Below are 24,091 nucleotides of genomic sequence, written 5' to 3' on the forward strand. Positions count from 1 at the left end.
TGTGTGAGGAACCCCCACCTGTCTGTGCTAGGCAGTGTGTGACCCGGTTGCCGTCTGTGGCTACCAAGTGAGTGGAATGTGACTGCGAACACAAGGAGCAGATACTTTACCAAATAAAAAGAATGTAGTGTTTAACTTGGTCCCTGAAAAATGCAAACATCTTCGAAACAATGAAGTATCTATACTCTGCCTTTTCAGCACTGAATCTGAGGAAATCTACACACGGATCAAACAATTTCCGAGGGAAATTTGGTGATAAGGATTGGCAATGAGTCATAAGAGTAAATAAATGCATTTCCAGAATACAGTATGAAAGAGAACATTCAATCCTTCCCTAGTGGTTTGTTATATTGTTCATAATTTGAGATGACAATATTTCGTATGTTCTGAGTTAGAGAAAATATTACTGAAAGTAATTTGTTTTTAAACTGTTGTTATTTTAATTTCTTGTTAACAGATATATGAGTGTGTGTGTGTGTGTGTGTGTGTGCGTGTGTGTGTGTGTACACGTGCGCATGCGTGCGTGTACACGCATGTGGAGGCCAGAGGTTGACAATGGGTGTCTTCCTCCATCAATCTCTACCTTTGAGGCAGGGTCTCTCAGTTGAACCCGGAGCTTGTCAATTCAGTCTAGTTGCAGTTTGTCCATCAGATCTCGTTTCTACCTTTCTAGTGTGCAGAGATTACAGGGCATTTGTGGGGCGGGGAAGCCAGCATTCACATGGGTGCTGGGGATCTGAACTCTGCCTCTCGTGCCCGTGGAACAAGTGCCTCATTACACCAAGTCATCTCACAGTTTTTACTTTTGATTTTTTTTTTTTAATGGCAGAATCTCATGCAGCCCAGACTAGGCTGGAATCCCCTATGTAGACAAGGATGGTTTTGAACTCCTGATTCTCTTGCCTTCAGCTCCTGAGGGCTGTAATTACAAGCATACAATCACCATGTATGCCTTAAATTAGGTTTGAACATAGTTGTTAGAAAATGCAAACTTGCATTTGGTGCTTATCTACCGTGCATGGCTAGTCTAGAAAGGAGCTAAAGAGACAAAAAAATATGGTGTGGCTGGTTCAGAGCTTTACTGTGCATAGGTCAGGCTTGACCCCAGCACTGGGGGAGAGGGAAGCAGAACGGTTTTTGTTGCAGAGGTAATGAGAACAGGAGCTCATTACACAGGTCAACCACATAATTCTCCTGCCTCAGCCTTCTAAGTGCCGGTCTTCTAGGTTTCTACCACTGGGTCACAGGGCATGCCCAAGAGTTCCCCGGCTGTCTGTCAACTCTCCATCAGGACCCAATCTTCCTGAGAGGTTTCTTGAGAAGTCTCTTGTGTCTCTCAAAGGAATGCTCGGTTGTGCATTTATCTCTGCTCCCCTCCTCCCACTATAGAAAGCTGAACATTTTCCCTAAGACCACAGAAACTAAGATAAGATCAGGACCTTTGGTTAAAAATAGGAGATGCTAAAGAGGCCCAAAGGGACCCATATCTCCATCTTTCCTAACTGAACCGAGGAGGGTTGCTCCTTCAGCACGGGGTTCACCAGTCCTGTGATAAGGCAACATCTGAGAACAAACTCAATACAGCCTCACTGACCTGCCAAACCCAGCTGCCCCCAAGGCTACCCAGCGAGGGCCTCTTCAGAACAGACAAGGAAAGTCTCCTTACATACATTTCTTGCGTCGTCCACAAAAATGCTGCTTTTGCCACCTTCGATGGCGGTACTCTGTCTCTTGGCTCTGGGAAGCGGGGGGAGGGTGACTTGGGGAGTGACCAGGATAAGTCCGGCGGGAGCCAGGGTAGTCTTGGTACCGCTGGACCCTCTTCTCTGCTGTCCTTTTGTACAGGACGTGAGGATGGTGGCCTGCAGGCGAGCTGTAGTTGTGTTCCTGGGCCAGCAGCTGAGGTAGCGGTGAGATGAGGAATTCATTGTCTCGTGTCCTTATCAGACCGGACTAAAAAAAGCCAAACACAAAGAGCACACTCATGACTCCATGCGTTGTCTTTTTCTGGGTTGGTTCTTGGCATCTCTGCATGGATAACTTCCTACGAAGAGTCACTGTGCAAAATGCTTGATATCTGTGTGCCTTTTTAAAAACTATACCTGTGTGTGGGCAAGAGTGTGCATGTGCATGCATGCGTGCATGTATGTGTGTGTATAAAGTCTGCATTCCTGAATGTGGAGGTCAGAGGACAGTTTCTAGTAGGCAGTTGGTTCTCTCCTTCTATCACATTGGTCCCTGGGATTGAACTCATGTCATCAAACTTGGAGTGAACTATCTTACTGACCCCATCCTGCCATTTTTATCTGCACCATGACGGGCTGCAGTTATAACTCCAGTTTTACAAAGGAGACAACAAAAGACTAAGCGCTCTATTTCCTAAATCAGTGGTAACCATGGGTAAACCATCAACTATTTTTAAAATGTATTTTATGACTTCCTTTTTCATGTTCTCCCTCCTTCTGCTCTTCATTTGGACCTTGGGGGCTCAGTCCAGTGCTCCAAGCCCCCAAGGTCCAAATGAAGAGCAGAAGGAGGGAGAACATGAAAAAGGAAGTCAGGACCACGAAGGGTGCGTTCACCCACTGATACAAGGGGACTGATCAAATGAGAGCTCACCAAGGCCAGCTGGACTGGGACTGAATGAGCATGTGATCAAACTGGATTCTCTGAATGTGGCTGACATGGGGGCTGACTGAAAAGCAATTGACAATGGCACTGGGTCTTGTTTCGTCTGCATGTACTGGCTTTTGGGGATCCTGGTCTGTTTGGATGCTCGCCTTCCTGGACCTGGAGGGAGGGGGGAAGAACTTGGACTTCCCACAGGGCTGGAAACCCTGACTGCTCTTAGGACTAGAGAGGGAGGAGGAGAGGAAGTGGGGGGAGCGGGAGGGTGTTGGGAGGAGGGGAGGAAGTGGAAAGTCTAACAAATAAATAAATAAATAAATAAATAAATAAATAAATGAATAAATAAATAAATAAACAAGGAAAAATGTATTTTATGGTAGTAGAGGGATATGCATGCCAAATATATCATGTACCCTTAGGCTATCTGGTTGGGCTGCTAATATTTTATGTTTTTATTGATTTATTTGTGCACATGCTTGTACAAGTGTGTATGTGCTGTTTCTCTGTGTGTATGCTTCGTGCATGAATGTGAAAGCCAATAAAGGAGGATGCTGGGCATCCTGCTCTATCACTCCGCCTGACCCCTCTGAGACAGGGTCTTACTGAACCAAAAGCAAAGTGTGCAGCCAGTGAGCTGCAGCAGTCCGCCTGTCTCCACCCCTACAATACCAAGATTGCAGATACAGAAAGCCATATCCAGATTTTTATATGGGTGCCAGGATTTGAACCTAGGCCCTCATGCTTCTAGAGCAAGCGCTTGTACCCACTGAGCCATCTCCCCAGGCTCCAGTCTGACAATGTTAGTAAGTGTGTTTGAAGGACTGAGCTAAGGGATGTCTTTCTTCCTTGGATGACTTTGGCTGATGGACCCTGATGAACCCTAGATGGAGTGGTGAATATAAACACAGTTCATGGCTTGTGTACTAAGAACAAGCCCTGTCATGCTGATGTCATAAATGCTAAAGAAGTGGGAGGACTTGCTAGGATGGCTGAGGAAGTGGCGTGCAATTGCCTCTAAGTAGCAGAGGTCTAGTGACTCCAATGAGCCGCACTATCCTAAAGAGATGTGTTTGTGAAATGAAGAAAGGATACCCACCAATAAACCATAGTCACAATTATACCTTCCAAGCCCACGGCATAACGCATGTACTGTCCTACCAAACATGTAGCCATGACTTGCACTTGGCTTGCAACAGGCTACTCTCTTCTCTGGCTCATACCCAGGGTACCCAGGTCTGCTGTGGAAACTGGAAACTGAACCAGCTGCTTCAGTTTTGCTCTTGAGCTTGTGAGTAGAGACAGCTCTATGGTCTCTTCCCAGGTCGTTTGAATCTGGATTTGTATTTCTTATTAAGATCACTGGGCTGTTAGTATGCACTGCATCCTGCATGATGAGGTCTTAGGAGCAGGCCGGGGTGTTGAAGGAGTGAAGAAAGGACAGTCAGAGACCTAGGGACAGAAAAGCACTGATGGAGGCTTATCAACTGTGCAACAAACCAGAACCTCAGAGCTTTCAGTAAGTACAGCAAAGACAAAGAGGGGTTAGCTAATCTCAGTAGAGGGTCTGCAGGAGAGCAGTCTTGGGCTCCAGTCATTTCTGAGGAGGAAGATTTAGTTGCTAATCTTTGTACACACTGCTCAATCACTTGTAAACATGCATACTGTCACACACTCCCAACATTTGCACTCAGTTCACAGGAAGTCTTTGGCAACTTCAAGTCTGATCCGTACTGGTCTGAGGCACAGAGTTCTTAACATGGCCTTGTCCAAGTCAATAATACATTCACTCAGGACTTCATCTGCTGTGAATCATTCACGCAAGGCCTCCATGACTCACATACACATACCCACTAGAGTTTAAGAAGCATTGATTGAGGCCTTCAGATGTGATGCCTATGAGTACCAGCAGGAATCTCAGACACATGCTTAGTAAGTCACTAGTTCCTCTTTCTTTTTTTTTCAAATGGAATGTACAACCAAGTTATGAACCAATGATTGAGCCTTTATCTTCACATGCAATAAGGGAGGCTTTGACCTGCCTTGACCACCTTGCAATGAGAGACATGTAAACGGAGACTGCTCATTTGTTTCCTGCCCTCCCCAGCCCCAATATCACACAGAAACTGTATCAATTACAATATTGTTCGGCCAATGGCTCAGGCATATTTCTAGCAAGCTCTTACATCTTAAAGCAACCTATTTCTATTAATCTGTGTATCACTATGAGGCGTGCCTTAACAAAAAGGGTCTGGGTTCTTCTTCAGCTACATGACATCTCCTTGACTCCACCTACCCCCCCTCTCTCCATATATATATACCTTCTAGCATGGCTATATTCTGCCCTGCCTTAGGCCAAAGCAGCTTTATTCATTATCCAATAAAAGCAGCACATATAGAGAAGGCCATTCCACATCAACAAAAGCCTGGCAGAAGTCCTTTGTATCTTTTAGGCTGCGGTGATTCAGATGCTGAGCCAACACATGCTCATTGAGCATCTGCCATATGCTATACAATAAGCAGGGCATACACCACACATCAGTGCAGGGGAATTGCAAGGCATGTGGTTAGCTGACTGGGTAAGTAGGGGTGTTGGATTGAGGGCAGCTTACACAGGAATACAAAGTCAGCACATTTCCCAGACTGTAGGATGCAGTGGGGCAGGGTGGATGACTGGTACCAGAGTTTAGTTTTAGTTCAACATAGTTTTAACTATGTTAGAGTTAGGCTTTGCTTTCCTAAAAGAAACCCAGAACATATTATTTGGTTTTGATTTCTCTGCCCTGTGAAAAGTCTGCTGACTTCTGACAAATATATCTTATGAGTATTGAGATATTTTGAGCATGGGAACAAGAAAATACGGCTTCATTCACCAGGCACACACTGGGCACCTAAGTCCTGATCTTTTCTAGGTTCTGGTGTTCACAAAAGGAACACACAGTCAATGGAAAGGAGATTGCATTTGTGCCCTCATGGAGATTATGAGAGAAGAGGATCAATTGTATAAAAAGCGATATTGGGCTGGGGAGATAACTTGTTATTAGAGTGGTTGCCATGCAAGCACGGAGACCTGAGTTTGAGCCCCAGAACTGCAATAAAAGATCAGCAGGCACAGCAGCACACCCCTGTAATCCCAGTGCTGGTGAAGCAGAGACAGGGGCATCCCTAGGTTTCATTGACCAGCCTGCCAAGTATTGTTCTTTTAAAAAGAATATGATGATGGAATGGCCCACGGCTCGCAGAGTCCGGCAAGGATGGCCATGAGTCCCTGAAGCGCCATGCGGCCGGGGAGTCAGGCGGGCGGTTACGGCGGATAAAAGGCTCATAGGACATAGTATTATTTAAAGAAGAGGGAGACATTTATTGCTTAAAGGAGAGAAAACAAAGACACACGTACATACGAGACAAAACAAACACACACACGCATATGCACACATCCACACCCACACACCAGAGAGAGAGGAAGAGAGAGAAGATGGTGGCGGGAGGAGGGGTCAAAAGTGGCTGGGATGGGCATGGTTAGTTCTTAAAGTGTCCCAATGGAATAACACCAAGGACCATACCCTGCCTCAAGTAACAAGATGATGACTCCTGAGGAAGGCCACCTGAGCTTGTCCTCTGGCCTCCCATGCATGTACATATATGCATATGTGCCCACTCACACATGCACATATAAGTGCGTAAAAACTGAAATAAACGAACTCCCACCATCCCAGGAATGCTGTCCATCATCAGACAGGCCTCAGTTGTGCCCTTCCCTCCTACATCTAGCTCAGGCAATGCTACCAGAAACTTCCAGTTTCAATCTTGACACTTTCGACCTCGTCCCTGACACCAGACAAAATTTTCATCAAAGATCGATCAACATACGCCTCGCGGGCTGTCGTCTATCTTTCTGTCCGCTCCACAGACTTGCACGGTCCCTGTTGGCTTCATCTGTCCTCTCTCCCTCTCCACCCCATTCTAAACAGAATACTTGTTTCACACTTTGAACACTTTTGCCACCATCTAACTGTTTCATACCTTATTTTCCTCCTTTGAAGTGTTCTCGTACCTCCCTCGACTACCAGTGAGTATCTCAGACACATGCACACCACGGCAGTTAGTCGCTGGCATCCCGCTTCTACGCCCTGTCCTCAGGGAAGCTGGAAGCTACCCTGTCCCCTTTCCAAAGGATCACAAGATACAGCCAGTAGTCTCCCCATCTCTCTCCAGTAAAAACTAAAACCCAAATCTTCCCACACCCAATACAACATATCTGTGATCGGGTGGTCCACACAGGAATTCTCGGGACAATTCTCATGCTGACAGACAACAAACCCTTGTTTCTTAGTCAACAATCACGCATCAGAGGGGGGACTAGGCAGAGGGCAGGCCATCAGGAAACCAGGCTTGAGAAGTGTGGGGAAAGCCCAGCTGCAAACACAGGTGGAATTGGGGAGGGTCTCCATTTCCGATGCAGAAGCCCTCTCCTCCAAACCATACTGACCTCTCTTCTAAACTCCATGCAGACAAAAGGCACCATTTACAGCCTTCCCCAGACAGAGGCATTAGCTGCAGGAAAGCTAAAAGCCTCAAAAGCCCTCCAGCTTTCCCAACTTCCTAGCTTGGTTCAACTAATATCCTGTAAGCCACTTAAGTGCCGGGACTGGACAGACCGGTTTGCAAGTTTTCGCTTCTCTCCCTGTTTTACAAAGATTCTGGGCTACTCAAAGGCCTAGGGGACATTTCTATGTCGAGACATCTATAAACCAGTCATCCTGAGGTGGGACAGAAAGATATAGATAATTCAGTGGATGTGGGGAGGGAAAGGAGCCCCTATCTCCGGAGTCCCGTTAAAACCTCTTGCTTGTTGAGAGGCGGTGACCGCCAGCACAGTTGACATCATTTGCTGCGAAGCAATGCAGTTTTTATGGAGAGATGTTGTAAATGAGGGAGTTAAAATAGCACGGATTCAGGCTGAAGGGCCTGTCCTTCCCTGGCTTCAATTCTCCAGGAGTCTCGCAAAACCCATTTACACCAAAGTCAGGCGCGATGCCCCTGGAGGGCCTTGGCTTTATTTTATCAGATTTAATCCCATCAAAGGCACCCCTGGAGCCAATCTCTAATCTCAATTATCAAGAAGGGGTGGGGGAGGAGGGAGGTGGGGCTCTTAGCAATCCTTTGAGAGGTAACTTAAAAGATACCCAAATTGAGTTTGTGGGTGCTGCTCAGACACTCAAGTGGGACTCACCCTTAAAAAGTCCACCCACACACAAGTGGGTCTTACTTTTTCCCTGATTGCTTTTCTATATATCAATCTCCATGCTTAAATCTGTGTTAAAATATTCTCCAGCTGGGTTTTCTATTGGATCATCCGGAAAGTCTCTTCTAAGGCTAAGTCGAGACTCCAGCTCATCTGGGGTGAACCCCTCTGCAGAGATCCCTTCAACTGCTGCAGGAGGCAGCCAGGTGCTGTGTCTTCAGCAGACAGCCGACTTGGGCCCACAAGCCTATGTTGGGACAAACACATTGAGCCTACACACTTCAGTTCAAAGGGCAAAGGAGAAGTGTCTGAAATAATTCTTTTTATCAAAACAGGAATTGCACAGTCCTAGATAATTAGAGAATATTATTTCTTTCATATCTGATGAAAAGGAATGTAATCTAACCAAAGAAACACACTATAGTTTAAAGATACATGTGGGGTGTGTGAAACTTTTTTTAATTACTAGATGAATGCAACATTCTGCCTAAATACTCTGAATAAGATGGACCATGGTTACCTGTGACTTCTAATTCATCTGAGAAAACACAGATGAAAATAAAATGTCCATTAGCATGCAGAATGGAGTTGGGAGGATTCTGTTGGAAATAACAGAAAGTGTTTGTTACAGCAAGCAGAGAAACCCTGGGTGGGATGAGGGAATGACATCACGGAACTAATAAGTGAAAACCTAGGGCCAAGCAGGAAGAAGGCTGAGACTTAAGTGGCCTACAGAGCAGATAAGAAAGATAGCCTTAGGTGTCCTAGGGTGGAGAGGACAGGAGAGGTCTCCTGTACACTGTGTGAACACACATCACTATGATTGGTTTAATAGACAAGCTGACTGGCCACAGGGTGAACAGGAGAAAGTTAGTGGGAAAGTCGAACTGAGAATGATGGGATGAGGAAGGCTGGGAGTTAGCGGAGACGCAAGGAGACACAGGGAAAAGCAAGATGGACAGGCTGCACTGAGACAAGGTGCCGAGCCACATGGCAGAGCACAGATAGCATAGGTAAGAAATATGGGTTAATTTAAATGTTAAGAGTTAGCTAGTAACAAGCCTGAGCTATCGGCTGAGCATTTACAATTAATATAAACCTCTGTGTGGTAACCTGGAAGTGGCTTCAGGGATGGGAAAACCCCACCTACGCTTTTTAATTTTTATTCTAGTCACTATAATTGTTTTCAAATGCAATAATTTTTTCAAACTTTAATTTTGGGGCTGGAGAGATGATGGCTCAGCTGTTAAGAGCATTGCCTGCTCTTCCAAAGGTCCTGAGTTCAATTCCCCGCAACCACATGGTGGCTCACAACCATCTGTAATGAGGTCTGGTGCCCTCTTCTGACCTTCAGACATACACGCAGAAAGAATATTGTATACATAATAAATAAATAAAATAAATAAATAATTTAAAAAACACTTTAATTTTCAAACAATAATTTTTTCAAACTTTAATCGGGAATGTCATTCATTCAACCTTTCAAAAAGATTTTATTTGATATGTGTGGGTATTTTGCCTACATGTATGTCTGTTGATCATGTGGGCATGTGGTCCTTCTGGAGGCCAGAAGCTGGCATTGGATCCCCTGGATGGCAGATACAAATGGTTGTGAACTGACACGAGAGTGCCAGGGACTGAAGCTGGATCCCCTGCAAGACTAACAAGGGCTTTTAACCCCTGGGGCAACTTCCTGGCAGCCTATATTGTCATTCTCTTAAGAGACACATGGTTTTATCTGAACCATAGCAATAAAGAAGAGATAACTGATTTGGTTGGTGTCCAACCCCTATGATACCATTCTAAAGGCAAGGCCCCAGGTCAGAATCAACCAAAGGCTTAAGAAAATGTGATCGGTCTAAAACAAAAACCTGTGACTTGGAGGCCAGGGGCGAAGGAGATGAAGGAGAGAAATGCAGGTCCGCAGAGAAAAAGCGACGGCAGTCTTCAACGGAATATGGCCCGTGGGATGAGGATGTTTATGGATTTCTGTCCAGAAGCAACAGAATTTACTGAGGGAAGTTGGATGGAACGACACAAAGATAAACAGTTGAGGAAAATGATGAAGCGGATAACAGACTTGACAGGTGAAGCAGAAGTGTTGCTGCCCTCAAATATTCTAAGTGTCTGCTGATTGGTTGCTATTTTCATCTCCTAAACAGTATTAGAACTCGGGGCTTGCCTGGGTGAAAGAAGCCAGTCTTCAACCACAGTGTGTTATGTCGTGACTTTCTCAGTCAATGTTAACACACACACACACACACACACACACACACACACACAAACACACACACACACAAACACACACACACACACACACACACGCTCAGAGCGCTGGTGACTCCTGAACAGAAACCCAAGGAGATGATGAAGTGAGTCATCAAAAACTGTTTACTAAATCCCAGGTGAGACCAAGGGGGATCATCTGGATCCTGCTCCGGCCAAGAAGAGGACATCTGCTGATGTGCCCTGAGATGACCAGCGCTGGGACCTCGCGCCACTTTCTATAAAGTAATTAATTCTGGGAGATCTAAACAGAAGATTCTGCCAACTGCACATGCAAAAAAGAGTTGACCTGAGCAGACCTTCAAGTGTGCACATATACTCCAAAGGTAAAGAGACGTCCAAGGTTCCGTCTTGTTGTCCAAGGAAAAAAATGTCTCCTGTACTTTGGGGGGCAGGCAGATTTTAAAATGCATATTCTAACAAGATACTGGTATTTCCCATCCATTCCTTCATCTCAGTATTCATGGGACTCACAACACTAGGTGGAGATTTAGAATTTGCAGTTTAGGGGCTGGGGAGAAGTCTTCACGAGTAAAACGCTTGCTGCCTCGGTGTGAGGACCAGAGTGCAGATTCCTGAAACCCACATCAAGCTGGGTATGGTAGTGAGCATCTGGGATCCCAGGTCCCGGATGGCAAAGACTCCAGAATCCCAGAGGTTCATCTGCATAGCCTGGCCAACAAGAGACCCTGACCCAAACAGAGTGGAAGACGAAGACTGATGCAGGAGGCTACCTCCATGCTGTGCATGTGTGCACGTGCATGCACACACACATTTTTTGGGCTTTTATACTGTTGGGAGACTTTAAGAAGTCTCTTGCTAGTATTAGTTTATTGAGATTATCTTACCGGGTCATGGGTGACCCCACTGGAGGCTATGACACCAGAAAGGATCAATACCCATTCAGCTTGCCACTTTCTCTAAGACCATGACCGTCTAGGTCAGGAGGAACAGGCGACACCTAAAAAAGTATGTCAACAGCCTCCCCATAGGTCTCATTGTCCACAATATTGCTCTGCCCATTTCTCACTGTGACTGTGGACCAAGTGAGTCCACAGTTCACAACAGTTGTGCTACTTCAAGAAAGAGATAGGACATCAAATATGGCTACACAGACACTAAAGTGCCTGCCAACAGCTGCCAGGTAAGCTTAATTAGAAACTGCCAGTATCCCCCAAGTGTTCTTAGCAATGCAAAGCTAGTGAGAACCACAGATGTCTTGGTTCTCCAGTGTTCAAATGCTGCTTCTATCCTTTCCCCTACCTTCAAGGGATGTTCCCAAACACTAGACACTCAAGTCCCTTGTCTGTAAAAGGAGAATAACAATAGCCTTTCCTTTAGAGGATTAAATGCATTAAGACTTGGAAAGGTGTGTATCTATTGTTTCTCTAATTACTATCTTTGATAGCTGGGAAACAAAGCAGAGCATTCAAGCCTGGTTTTTCTATTCTTTTCTGACTGTGGTTGTGTGTGATTTCCTTTGATAGGTTTTTCTCTACATAGGCCCATCTGGCCTCAACTTTATGGTGCTCCTCCTGCCTCTGCCCAAGTGCTAGCATTACAGGACTGCCCCAGCACACTTTTTAGCCAGGCCTTTTCCCAACTGTGTTTATTCTATGATTTTCTTTTTCAATTAGACCTGAATTTCTGGAGAATGGTATAAGCCTTCTTTCTGTTTATAGAGAGAAATAATGCAGAAAAGAGGCAAGGCTTTGAGACCTGAAAAGAAAAGGATTAATTCGATGCCAGGCAGTGGTAAATGCATACCTTTAATCCCCAGCACTGGGGAGGCAGAGGCAAGAGGATCTCTGTGAGTTGGAGGCCAGCCTGGTATACAGAGTGAGTTCTAGGACAGGCTCCAAAGTTACACGGAGAAACCCTGTCTTGAAAATTCAAATAACAAACAAACAAATAAGATTCTTAAAGAAAGAAAAGTCCTGAATATTCCACTCTAGAGAGTTTCTTAGCTCAGAGTGAATTTTTTAAGCATTCAAGATTGGTTGGTTGGTTTGAGTGGGAACAGAGTGGTGTGTGGGAAGGAGTTTGTTCAGATGCTCTTGTATGACTAGTTCGTCCGTTAACTTCATATCCCCAATGCTCAGCAGTTCAGATGTTTAGACATAGCTTTGGTGCACTACAAAAACCTGATATTTTGTGGTCCTTCTCCATGGGAAGGAGGTTACATGTCCTCCTTTCGTTTGACAGGCATCATAGAGAAAGGAATGACATTGATCATTCTAACAGGTGAGTTCAGAGTCACTGCTAGGAGGACAGAGCACCACAGGCTTCCTGGAGCATATGGATGTGGACCATAACTATGTACTGGAGCCCCAAAGTCACATGCTGGCCATTTCTTTGGACGAAGCAGGCAAAGACCTGCACCTTTCATGTACTCCCTAGTAAGCTGAGTCACCACACACATGCTCTTGAACACTTTGCCTGTAGTTTACTCTGGTGCAACCCTAGACAAAACTGACCTCTCTATGTAACCCCTGATCTCTGCAGAGTAGGTCAGGTCAAATCTTTGTACTGATAATGATAAGAATAAAGGAAGGAAGGAAGGAAGGAAGGAAGGAAGGAAGGAAGGAAGGAAGGAAGGAAGGAAGGAAGGAAGGAAGGAAAGAAAAAAGGCACCCAAACCTATGTTGCAGGAATCTCTTCATTATGTTTGTCTTCCTTCCCTTCCCTCTGTGGTACTTTATACTAGCCAAAATCAGCTCCAAATCAAAACTAACCAATGTGATTCTGACCTCATGGAACACCCACGTTCTGACACAAACAAGAAGGTTTCAGCCCTCTCCTCAAAGCACTGGGGCCACAGCTATCTGACTGGTGAAGGTTAGGTCATCCTAGAAGCTCTTAAAACATACTAGTAGACTCACTGTTTTAGCTAATTATTGGTTTTCTACTGGAATAAACAGTTCATGGTTGCAACAGCTCAAACCCCATGATACCGGAGTATCCACTCTATCTGGGCGCTGTGTGACTGCACAGTGTCCCTTACTCGGAAGAGACAGCCACTGAAGTATCAGACTTTAAAAACTAAGCCACGCCTGGACTGGCACATTGTACAGCCCAGAGTCCTGGGTACTTGTCAATCTTTTTGTCACTTCAAACACACCAGGAAAGACTTAAAGACACAAATAAGTGTGCATCTGTGTCAGAAACGAAGGGTGAGGTCAAGAGGTATTAAAGCCAGAGGGAGGGGTGCCCTTTCTACTCTCGCTGCCATTCTCACCTGAAGAGGGACGAAGACAGAATGGCAGGTGGTTGAGGTGAGATTGAGTAAGGTTCTCCATGGATCCGGAGATAACGGGCTGACTAGTTCTCAGAATACAGCCTGGATGACCATTACTGATCCAGTTTTTATTTAATCTGGCACCACTCGCATATGACTGCTTATTAGTATAATCTATATACTTTCAGGGAAGAGCTGGACTGCTCTGCTTGACGACAGCCACACTATACCCTGTGAGTTCTTTTTGAAAGAATTAAGCACAGGAAGACAAACCATACCTGCCCAGTCCCTTAGCTACTAGCCAAGTATTCTAGTCAGTTTTAACGGTCAACTTGACACAGACTAGAATCATCTGAGAAGGGTGTCCCAGCTGAGGGATTGTGTAAACCAGATTGGTCTGTGGGCATGGCAACGGGAAATGACCGTTGACTGATTAAGAGGGCACAGCTCACTGCAGATCGCACCATTCTCTGGGCAGGTGATCCGTGGCTGCCGAAGAGTAAAGAAATCAAGCTGAGTGCCAGCCAGCGAGGGACCTGTGGATGTGATGTAGTAGTTGTGACTTTCCCACAGTGCCAGGCTATAACCCGGAACAATAAGCTGAAGTAAGCACCCCCACCCCACTCCAAGTCACCACCATTGCCAGAGTATTTTATCGTAGCAACAGAAATGAAATTAGGACAACAGGATGATGATGTCCACATTTAAGGAGCTGGTCTACTCTGGGAGGCAACAAGCACTCAATCGAATGCATCTACTTCCGGGTTTTTCTTCCTGATTTACAGATCCCTCCCACAGGCCACCCTGTCACCCGACAGTAATGTGTATGTGTATATGTGTTTGTGTGTCGGGGGTACATATTTCTCTAGTTTCTCCCTAATCCTCGTAATGTAAATACCTGGCCAGACAGAGATAATGTCCTTGGTTTTGTGCCTTAGCATTTGGCAGATCTTGGGCATGATGCTCAAATTTTGCTGAATGAATGATGCCGACACATGTAAAATTCTGTGGTCACATGAGGTTAGGACAGGCCACCTCTTAGGGTCTGAACTCTTGGACAATGGAGACCAGCAAGAAACTGTGCAAATCTCAAGAAGCAATGTTAGAGAAAACCCTGGTAGGTACCCTCATTGCTGGGGTCCTCTGACCCTCAGAACAATAAAGAGCATACCAATGTAATTCTTTTTTTTTTTTATATTCCACTAGACACATCATAAAGTGACAGAAATTTATACAATAAGAATTTGTATAATGAGCACACATCACCCACCATCTAGTTTGCCAAGCCTTACCACAACGCCATCCATGCACCAAATATCTTCCTTAAATCCTACACATGTAAGCACAGGTGTTTGACTCCTGAAGCTTCTCCTATCCATATCACATTAATTCAGATGAGTACTCTCACAGAAGACTGGCAGTCACGGATAGACCAAACTCTAACCCCTTGTCCTCTGACAATAAACAACCAATTGTTGATATCACTTGCTATTTAAATTGCACGTATTCACTACCTATGTTTGGACAATAAGGAAAGTCACGGGGTTGACAGTCAATACAAGCTGCCTGAAAATAGTTACGCATCAGGAAGGAACAGTGGATACACACCATGCATCTCAGCTGGAACTCTGTAAACAGCGTCTGCTATGTTTGTAAGAGAGTGGAGACTCATTTTCGGGACAAGTGATGCTCCCTGCTCCCCAGGCGGCTGCCTGCGGATGCGCTATTGGGAAGACATATGTTTTCACTTGTTTCCGTAGTGCTGATGGGTTATGTCAGGCTCTCTGCTCTGCCCTGCCCTGCTTCCCTTGGAACTGACAGCATTCATTTGTTAAACAGACAGCTAGAGCTGGAAACCAAGCCAGGAGCCAGCTGTTAGATGTGGGAGGAAGTACACCACGTGGCGTCAATACGCTGGGTCGCTGCACCAAACGGCTGTGTGATTGACTGGACTCCCAAGCTTCCCCTGGGTGGCATGGGAGCACCTGAGATGACCACCATGTTGGGGATGGCTGGTCTTAATTTTCATTGGTTATTTATCTTCTGCCCCTTCTGTGTCCCTTGCCTTAAGGTAAATCCAAGGAAAATAATCGTAGGCTTAAGGGGTGTTTGTAATTTGTGTAGCCCATCCCCCTAGCTTCACAGAGGCAGGAAATGGATCCAGGGAGAAGAAAGAATGGCCCAGAGTTTTAAAATCTCCATTGGCGATATAGTAGAACCTTGTCGTCTACCATTCCGTTTTCTTGTCTATTGAGTAGAGAGGTTGGGCTTGATTAAAAGGCTCACCTGCGTCTTAAGCTCTAGTATTTTCTTCACTCAGGGGCATAAGCGGGTGGCATGACGAGCAGAATAAACATTATGAATGAGGCGGGGAGCTCCCCATCTGAAGTTCCCCTCCCCTACCCTCCCCACTGCACCACTAGCCTGATACCTGCAGACTTTTAACTCTATGACTTTTGTCCTCATTCAACCCTGGACTGAATCTTTTGTGTTTAAGAAATGCCTTCTTTGCCGAGGCAAAGCGGAGGCATTTCCTTTTCTGTCTCTGGCATCAGCCAGACCATGTGGCAGAAAGTTAACACCCTGGGTACGCCACATATCAATGTAATTCCTAAAACACCTTGGCCTATGTACAAGGAATAGATACTAAGTAAGGGAAAGGGAGCTGAGGTTTTGGGTCCAGATCTAGGTTCAAGTTCTGACTCTGCTCCTTAAGAATCTCCGCCACTCTGTGCCACTTGCATACCCTGCTTCTTTTAATACACCTTGGGGTTCACATCTGGCTCTAAAAAGGCTCACAGCTTGGTGACGAGCCTCCATTATGAAATCAAGAGAGGTCACTATAAACAGGAGCAGGCAGATGAACAGAGCTTTCTAGAAGGCTGACATGGAAGCGGAGTTTATTTAACCTTGTGGAGTCTGTGTTTCTCAAATACCAGGGGCTTCCATGCAGCAACAAACGACAGCGGTCTCCAAGCAGTGAGCGTCTCTATTTGGTGACTTATGCTCATTCCTAGAGCTTCAAAACTGTGGCTCCCGGCAGAGGCTAGGAAGTGACAAAACCAGCAAAGGGCCACAGGCGTTAAATTAAGCCAGTATCCTCCACCCAGGTTCAGGTTTAGAAAGACGTAAGTAAGAGATGGGAGACTCATGAAATGTGGACTAGTAGAGGGGACCACTGACTATGGACACGGATTTCCAGGCTTGCCCTCATCCTCGTTAATACATCCTCACTCGGCTGCCAGGCAGACTCTCTTGACATTTGAAGCACAGAGTAACAGAGGATGAGGGGAAGGGTGGCTATATTAAGCTTTGGCTCACGTCCATCTCCAGTCACACAGTTAAATAGCAGATGGCCAAGAGTCGGATTACATGATTTTCTTTTTTGACAACTATCAAATGGTTCAGGTCACTCTGGTCACGTGGATAAGTTGTGTCTTGACACACCCCCGTACTTCTAGGCTTTGAGATGACCAAAGAAAACGGGCAGTCAGACTCTCGGGAGCCATCTCAAAACACACGTTATCCACAAGTATCCACACAGGGAGAGCATGCGAATGTGTGTGTGCAGGTGCACATGTGTGTGTCTGTGCACGTGTAGAGTTCAGAGGTGGATACTTGGTGTCTTCCTCTATTGCTGTCCCCCTTGTTTTGCGAGGCAGGGTCTCATTAAACCTGACACTCACTGCTTCTGCAAGATTAGCTGGCTACCAAAGCCCAGAGACCCTCCTGTCTCTACCTCCTTTGTGCGGGGATTTCAGGTGCACACTGCCATACTCAGCCTTTAATGTAGATGCTGAGGATCCAAGCGCAGGTCTCCCGGCTTGTATGAAAAGCACTTTTCAGACTACGTCCCCTCCTCAGAAGTGTCTATTCTTATGTTTTGAAGTAAAATATCATAAAGGGGATTGCTTCTGCGGTTACATCATTCTGTTAAGGGGCAGTTACAGGCTGTCCATCAGTGGCTTACTAGGGTAATATTCAAGAACTCAACATCAGGATACTGAGTCCCTTAACATTGGTCTCAAACAAGGTTTTATTTGATTCTCTAGCCATAGCTAAGGTCACTATGACCTGAAATGACAGCCAACATCTTATATTTTCTATCAATGCCTATCAACGAGCAGGCTATGAACAAAAGTAGCCCTTTCTAGCCAGTAGTCTATTTAGCCAATAGAGCTACTTTCCTTTAGACACCTACATAGCTCGAATGGAAAGTGGCTGGGTGCCTGTTTTCATCTTCTCTGTGTCCTTTCCTCTTACCAGGACACCTACCCCCTCTTTAGCTACTTTCCAGGCAGGCAAAACTCTCTGAAATTCTTTGCTGAACTGGTTTGTTTCTGACTTTCTTCCTCAGGAGCTCCTCAAGGCCGGGCTCGCCCATGCAGAAGACTCTTCCCTGACCAGCCAGTCAGAAACACGTATAACTACAGACAGCACAGCAGCCATGTCACAAAACGGAACCAAACTCGAGTCAAATCACAACTGTTCTGCTTAGAAGAACTGTGATCTTGGGGGAGTTACTGACTGTTTGGGCCTCAGTTTCCTCAACATGCCTGCATGCCAATGGAGGGCATCGGTTTGTTCCAGACATTAAAGAGGAATATTAAAAGATCTAAAACACACAGACGAGCGTCTTCTACACAGCCAGCACCTGTCCTCCGTGCGGCTCCATTGCCTGAAAACACTATGGTATTTGTTTCTCTCCCTCCCTTTCCTTTTTCTCTCTCTTCTCTTCTTCCACCCCCCACCCCACATTATGGAGAAAGCCCTCAATGACCCTAGACATGCCCTCCACCACTGGGCTACATTCCTAGCCTTCTTATTTTTTATAAGTCTTTTTTTTTTAGATTTATTTATTTATTTTGTATACAACATTCTACCTCCATGTATGCCTGCAGGCCAGAAGAGGGTGACAGATCTCATTACAGATGGTTGTGAGCCACCATGTGGTTGCTGGGAATTGAACTCAGGACCTCTGGAAGAGCAACCAGTGCTCTTATCCTCTGAGCCATCACTTCAGCCCAAGACAGTTTAAATAATAATAATATAATAATAATAATAATAATATATTAATAATATATTGTTGACATAGTTTTGTATTGTTAGTTACATTGCATTTTGAGACAAAGCCTCACAAAGACCCCCATGCTGGTTTTGAACTTGTAATCCTCCTGCCTCAGGTTCCCCCATAGCTCAGCTTACAGTCCTGCACCAGAAAAGGACAGCAGTGTTGTCATTCTCCCTGCCCCCCATGATACAAATGATAAGCTATATTTGTACAGTCAGGAAATATCACTAACTGACACAGATCCAAATCCAACCACCAGCCCTGAGACGGCGGAAACAGGTGAGTGACAGCAGGGTGCTCATCAGGAAGGACATGCAGCTTCAGAACCAGTGCCACAGGTAACAGGCACTTGCGCCAGGTGGGCTGTGGGAGGGTGGACCTCAGTGGCTAAGGATGCGAGGCCTCAGTCCGAGGGCTCGTGTTTTCTGCAGCAGAATCACTAGTCCAATACTGTGATTCTCGATTGACTGGGGAACAGAGAGAAGCAGAGAGTAAATTCTAACCCAGTGTTTTTTTGTTTTTTTTTTCATCTTCAGCATCCCAGCACCAAGAATGGTGTTTGACGAATAACAGACTCTGAGTAAGTAGGTGCTAATTGAATGAAGAGTACAGCTGCTAATAAAATTGCTACCAGCCAACTAAATGAAATTACCCTTAGGTAGAAAGTCAGGGATGGAATTTAACAGTGAATACTAAGTAATCTGAAGTTTGCATTGTCTGGCCCATAAAAACTGTGTGAGATTGTTGCTTATACAAGGCTTCCTTTTATCTTGCTTGTTCTTGTTTTCTTTATTTGCTAAAGAGCAGGAGTTAGCAAACTCCCTTCACGACAGAAGTCAGAGTCATTTGCAGAACAAAAACTGAGTATTTATGGTGGGTTAAGCCCTGAGTGAGGCGCTGCCTTTAAGGAATGAAACCTGACTGGGGCTGGCCACTGGTCTCAGGTGTGGGGATTCCGACCAGGAAGACAAATAGTTAAATAGCAATTCCCCAACAGCCCACCTCTGCCCACCCCACCATCACCCACAGGCTTGTAAGACCAACAAAGGGATACTAACAAATTCTTGAGAGGGTTTCTTACAAAGAGGGTGTCCAAACAGCCTTTAATGAGGTTAGAGTTAGCCAGGTGAACAGAAGTGGGGGAGGGGAATAGGAGCTGCAGGTGAGGGAGCAGAGGTCAAAGTCAGAGGGGCTCAGTGGCCTGCAGCTATTTGATCTGCCAAGCATAGAATGGACGTGTGCACTGGGGGCAGAAAAGCAAAAGAATTTCCTTGTACAAGCGCTATTAAAAGTATTGTGTATATTCATGTGTAGTTCATCGTGGGCAAACCCTTGCATTCAGCTGACGTAGAAGCAAGCCAGCGGAAGTAGCAGAGGAATTCTACAATTGATACTGAAGCTTCTACCAACTGGGAATTCCCTCAGATTTTAAAGGGCACTGAGCTTCCGTGTGAGATTTTACAACTGGAATTTTACGGTGTGGTTGCTGGCCTAAAGAGACAGGAGGGCAATTAAAAGAACTAGTTGCTTTTTCAGAGGACATGAGTTCAGTTCCCAGCACAGAGACAAGGAGGCTCACAACTGCCTGTAACTCTAGTTCCACAAGACCTGATGCCCTCTTGTGGCCTCTGCAGGCACCAGACATACATGTGGTATGCATGTATACACGTAGACAAAATACCCATACACAAGCAATAAAGCAAAAGTAGATAAATCTAGATATTTCTTGACGGGCCTAAGAGGCGTGGGGTCATCATAATCACCCAACAAGACTCACTTAGTCTCCACTTGACCCCGTTTTGTTCGTCCCTGACCATGAATCATCATATGATTAATGAAATTATTGTTGATGAGACATTATTTTTAGAGACCAAGAACTTCATTATAAAGATTTATCCACCAGAATCTATTGAGCTTGATATCAGAGTCCAAAACAAAACAAAACAAAAACAAACAAACAACAACAAAAAAAATTCAGCTGCTCTTTTGTAGAAAGTAGATGGTTTCACTTCCAAGGAATGGTTTCCTTAGCAGCTCTGGGTCCTCCTGGCACTGAAATGCAATAGTCTGTTGACCACATTGCTTTGTCGCTTGAGAGCAAAAACAGGTAAGGTCACAGCAGGTAAGGAGTAAACCCACTTTCTTTATACTGCCTAAGTGACAACTCTGAGGTTGCTTAACCTCTCTACACCTCAGTGGTCTCAACTAAAATATTATACAAAAAGACTAGCTTGGGGCTGGAGAGATAGTTCAGTGTCTGTCAGGTGCTTGCTTGCCTTGCTTTCATGAGGACCTGAGTTGGATTCCCAGATCTCACAGTTAAAAAGGAAGGTATGGTGGTACATGGCTGTATTCCCACTACTGCAAAGATAGAAGCAGACAGATCCCTTGGGCTCGCTGGCCAGGCAGCCTAATCTAAACTAAGAATGCCATCCCGATGAAAGGTCCTCAGAAAGGTGGGTAATGCCTAAGAAATCACACCTGTGTTTGTCCCGACCTTCAATTCTCTCTCTCTCTCTCTCTCTCTCTCTCTCTCTCTCTCTCTCTCTCACACACACACACACACACACACACACACACACACCAAAACAAACAAGCAAAAGCAGATTTATTTGTTGGCTGCCGTGAGCACTGGGTATTTGCTTGATAATAACACACAGACAAATAACACTCACTAATGTCACTGAGCAAAAAAATAGGAGGAAAGAAAAAATATAATGTTGTCCTCAGAAATCTGTATCAAAAGAAGTCAGTGGAGAGGAACAAAAGAGAAAGAAAGGAAACCCGCCATGGGGTTACAGAAACCGTAGTGGAAATTGCCCCAATGAATCACAGTGAAACAGCAATTCCCCTCTCAAAGTGTGATTTTTTTTTTCAAGGACATCTTAAAAGAAAATTCCTAGCATTAAAATAAGATAATAGGGCTGGTTTTTCATGGTGTCTTAATTTATTTTTAAACCATTATTTTTCCCTTCAGACTTGTTGCTACTATTTACTTATGTGTACTTGATGCCATGGTTTGCAGCTCTAACTCTGCCCCTTAAAATGTATAAATATAGACCCCATCACATTCACTTCGATAGGGTATGTGTAAGTGGCTAGATATTAACATTCCAAGTTGCTAGAGCTCATAAATTAAAAGTTGTGTCCCACAGAATTGCTGCCATTAAAAGTGATAGTGCTAGGTAGATAAGAAGGGAATGTGGGGATAGTTTGTGTAATCATGTCTGTAATAATAATAAAGTTACTATATATAAAAAGATAACACGACATTTTTCTTTGTTGGAATTATGAGCCCCGAAAATAAAAACCACAATTAACATTAACACGGAATTGTTGTCTTCCTAAAAACAATTATTGCAAAACCCATTGACTATCAACATCATAAATAAAACGCCAGGATATTTCATCAATGAAGGGAAGAAAGAATAGTGTCCACACAACCACATTATGTGTACGCATGTGAGTGTATACATACATGCAGGTGCCCATCCATTCAAGAATAAAATGCACATGTTTATTGTTCTCTTTTCACAGGACATCAGTGACTCTTTAGGTCTGGAAGGTCCTCTAGTTTAAGCTGCACAGGTCTCTAAGACCAGCAGCTAAACTCTAAGCCAGCATGATCAGCTGCATACAGGTTGCAAATTCCTATCTGATCCACCACTTCTGTCTGCCCTTGATGCATGGAAGATCATATGCATGCAAAATATATCTGCTGCTGAAACTGAATGTTTGCATGGTTTCCTCTCCTGCCTTCCCCTGCAACTCCCTCATTGCTGGCCCTGTGAGATCTGGGGAAGGCAAAGTGAGCCAGAATACCAAAGCAGACCTAGGGCAGCTCTCTGAGGATGCCAGAGGGAGCCTTTCAGAGGCACCAGTTGGCATCTCAAACCAGTCTTTAAGATGGGGTTGAATGCGGATAGAATATCTATAGGGGAAATTATATTTTTCTGGAGGGGCAATACAGCAGAGGGCTGTGACCTTTACAGTCTCTGACCCTTGCACGTTCCCCAAGGACCATTCACCATTTAAGGCTGTGCCGTTTTTCCTGGATTCAGCCTACAGGACATATGCATTAGCCATTTCCTCCAGCTTAGGTGTTTTTAAGATCTTCTCCCCATCGGGTTAAGATATCTTTCCCCCACTCTTTAGTTGAGCCATCCTTAGAGCTACCTTCTATCTTCAGAAAGCATAACTGCATAGCCCTGTATACCCTCCTAATTCGGGCGCACACACCAGTTCCAACTACACACCTCCAGAATCCTTTAACGGAAGAGCTACACCCACGAGATTGGAAGTTACACATTCTAGGGGGACAAGGATCCCACCTTTCAAACAACCAATCGACCGACCAAAGTCTATGTCACTGAACAATGGGGGGAAATAATCAAAGGACAGAACTGATAATGTCAATAGGACTGTGGAGACCCTCAGATTAGAAAGAAATTTTGGCATTCTATCACTCTCCAGAAAGGCACAGGCACATTGTTATGACGGCCACTACTAGAAGCCGTGACGGTGGAGGTCCTTCACATTTACAGTGTGCTCCAACTCTGAGTAAGTCTTCTAATAGCCTCCTAGGGGTAGGCAGTGCCAGTACTAGAAACTGTGGAGGGAGGGAGGGAAGGAGGGAGGGAGGGAGGGAGAGAGAGAGAGAGAGAGAGAGAATAAGAAGGAGGAGAGGAGGAGAAGGAGAAGGAAAAGGAGGAGGAAAGAAGGAAGGAAGGAAGGAAGGAAGGAAGGAAGGAAGGAAGGAAGGAAAGAAAGAACGAACGAAAGAAAAGTAACACACCCAAGGCCACCCAGCTAGCATGACAAAGTCAGAATTTTCACTAGCCATTGACTACTAAACTCTAGCATGGAACCGCAATAATTTATAGCTCTCTACCATGTTCTAGTTTCCCCTGGAATTAAAGGCTGACTCACCTACCGACATTCCATTTGGGTAAATAAAGCCATTGGCACTCAATGGTAAGGAAAGCCAAGAGGTTAATCAACAGCCTGTGTTTGCCATAAAAGGGAAATGCTGATTATCAGCAGAAAAAAAAAAAATCAATACGCCTTCAAACTGTTGTAAATTAAAAACAGATCACAGGCTCCCTACAAAAATATGACTGCATTTCAGCATAAAGTCATTTTTAAAAACTGTTTCCAGACGCCATGCAGGTTATGAACCAGTTTCACATGATTGGTATCATTTTTAAAGAAAGTTGTTATCAGAAAGACAAGGCTGAAAAAAATTATTTTAGATCAAAACCACGGGAAAATGTTCACAGGTTAAAAAATAATAATAATAGCTCAAGTGAAAAACAAATTTTGAAGGCAAAAAACAATCAGTTCAAGACCAAACTGCAAAGAGGAAGTTCTCAATTCCGGCACACAGGGGAAATCAAGAGTCCAAGAACGCGTGCAAGAAGTGGGAATTGGTTTATTTTGTAAACTGAAGTCAGAAACCAGGTGGATGCCAAAAAAATTATTGTTTTCACAGAGTGGCACGTGACGGACTTTGCCGGGTCTGTTCACCAAACATGCCAATCTACCACTTTTAAAGAGACTCAGATTCTACATTTAACACGGTTATTTCTGCACGGAGCCTAAGTATGAAGAATAGTTTGGGGATCTG

At 44.8% G+C, this 24,091-nt stretch overlaps 1 protein-coding gene across 1 annotated transcript in view; it reads right to left on the reverse strand.

Annotated features, from left to right (window-relative positions):
- Window positions 1-24,091, reverse strand: part of Adamts18 (ADAM metallopeptidase with thrombospondin type 1 motif 18) — a 138,636-nt gene that overhangs the window by 77,612 nt on the left and 36,933 nt on the right. The window contains exon 3 of the mRNA XM_087900414.1: window positions 1,671-1,953. Coding sequence (XP_087756540.1) covers window positions 1,671-1,953 — 283 coding nt within the window. The remainder of the gene's footprint in view (window positions 1-1,670; window positions 1,954-24,091) is intronic.

Source organism: Myodes glareolus, chromosome 22 (genome assembly GCF_982192425.1).
Source record: "Myodes glareolus chromosome 22, mMyoGla1.1, whole genome shotgun sequence".
Lineage (NCBI taxonomy): Eukaryota > Metazoa > Chordata > Mammalia > Rodentia > Cricetidae > Myodes > Myodes glareolus.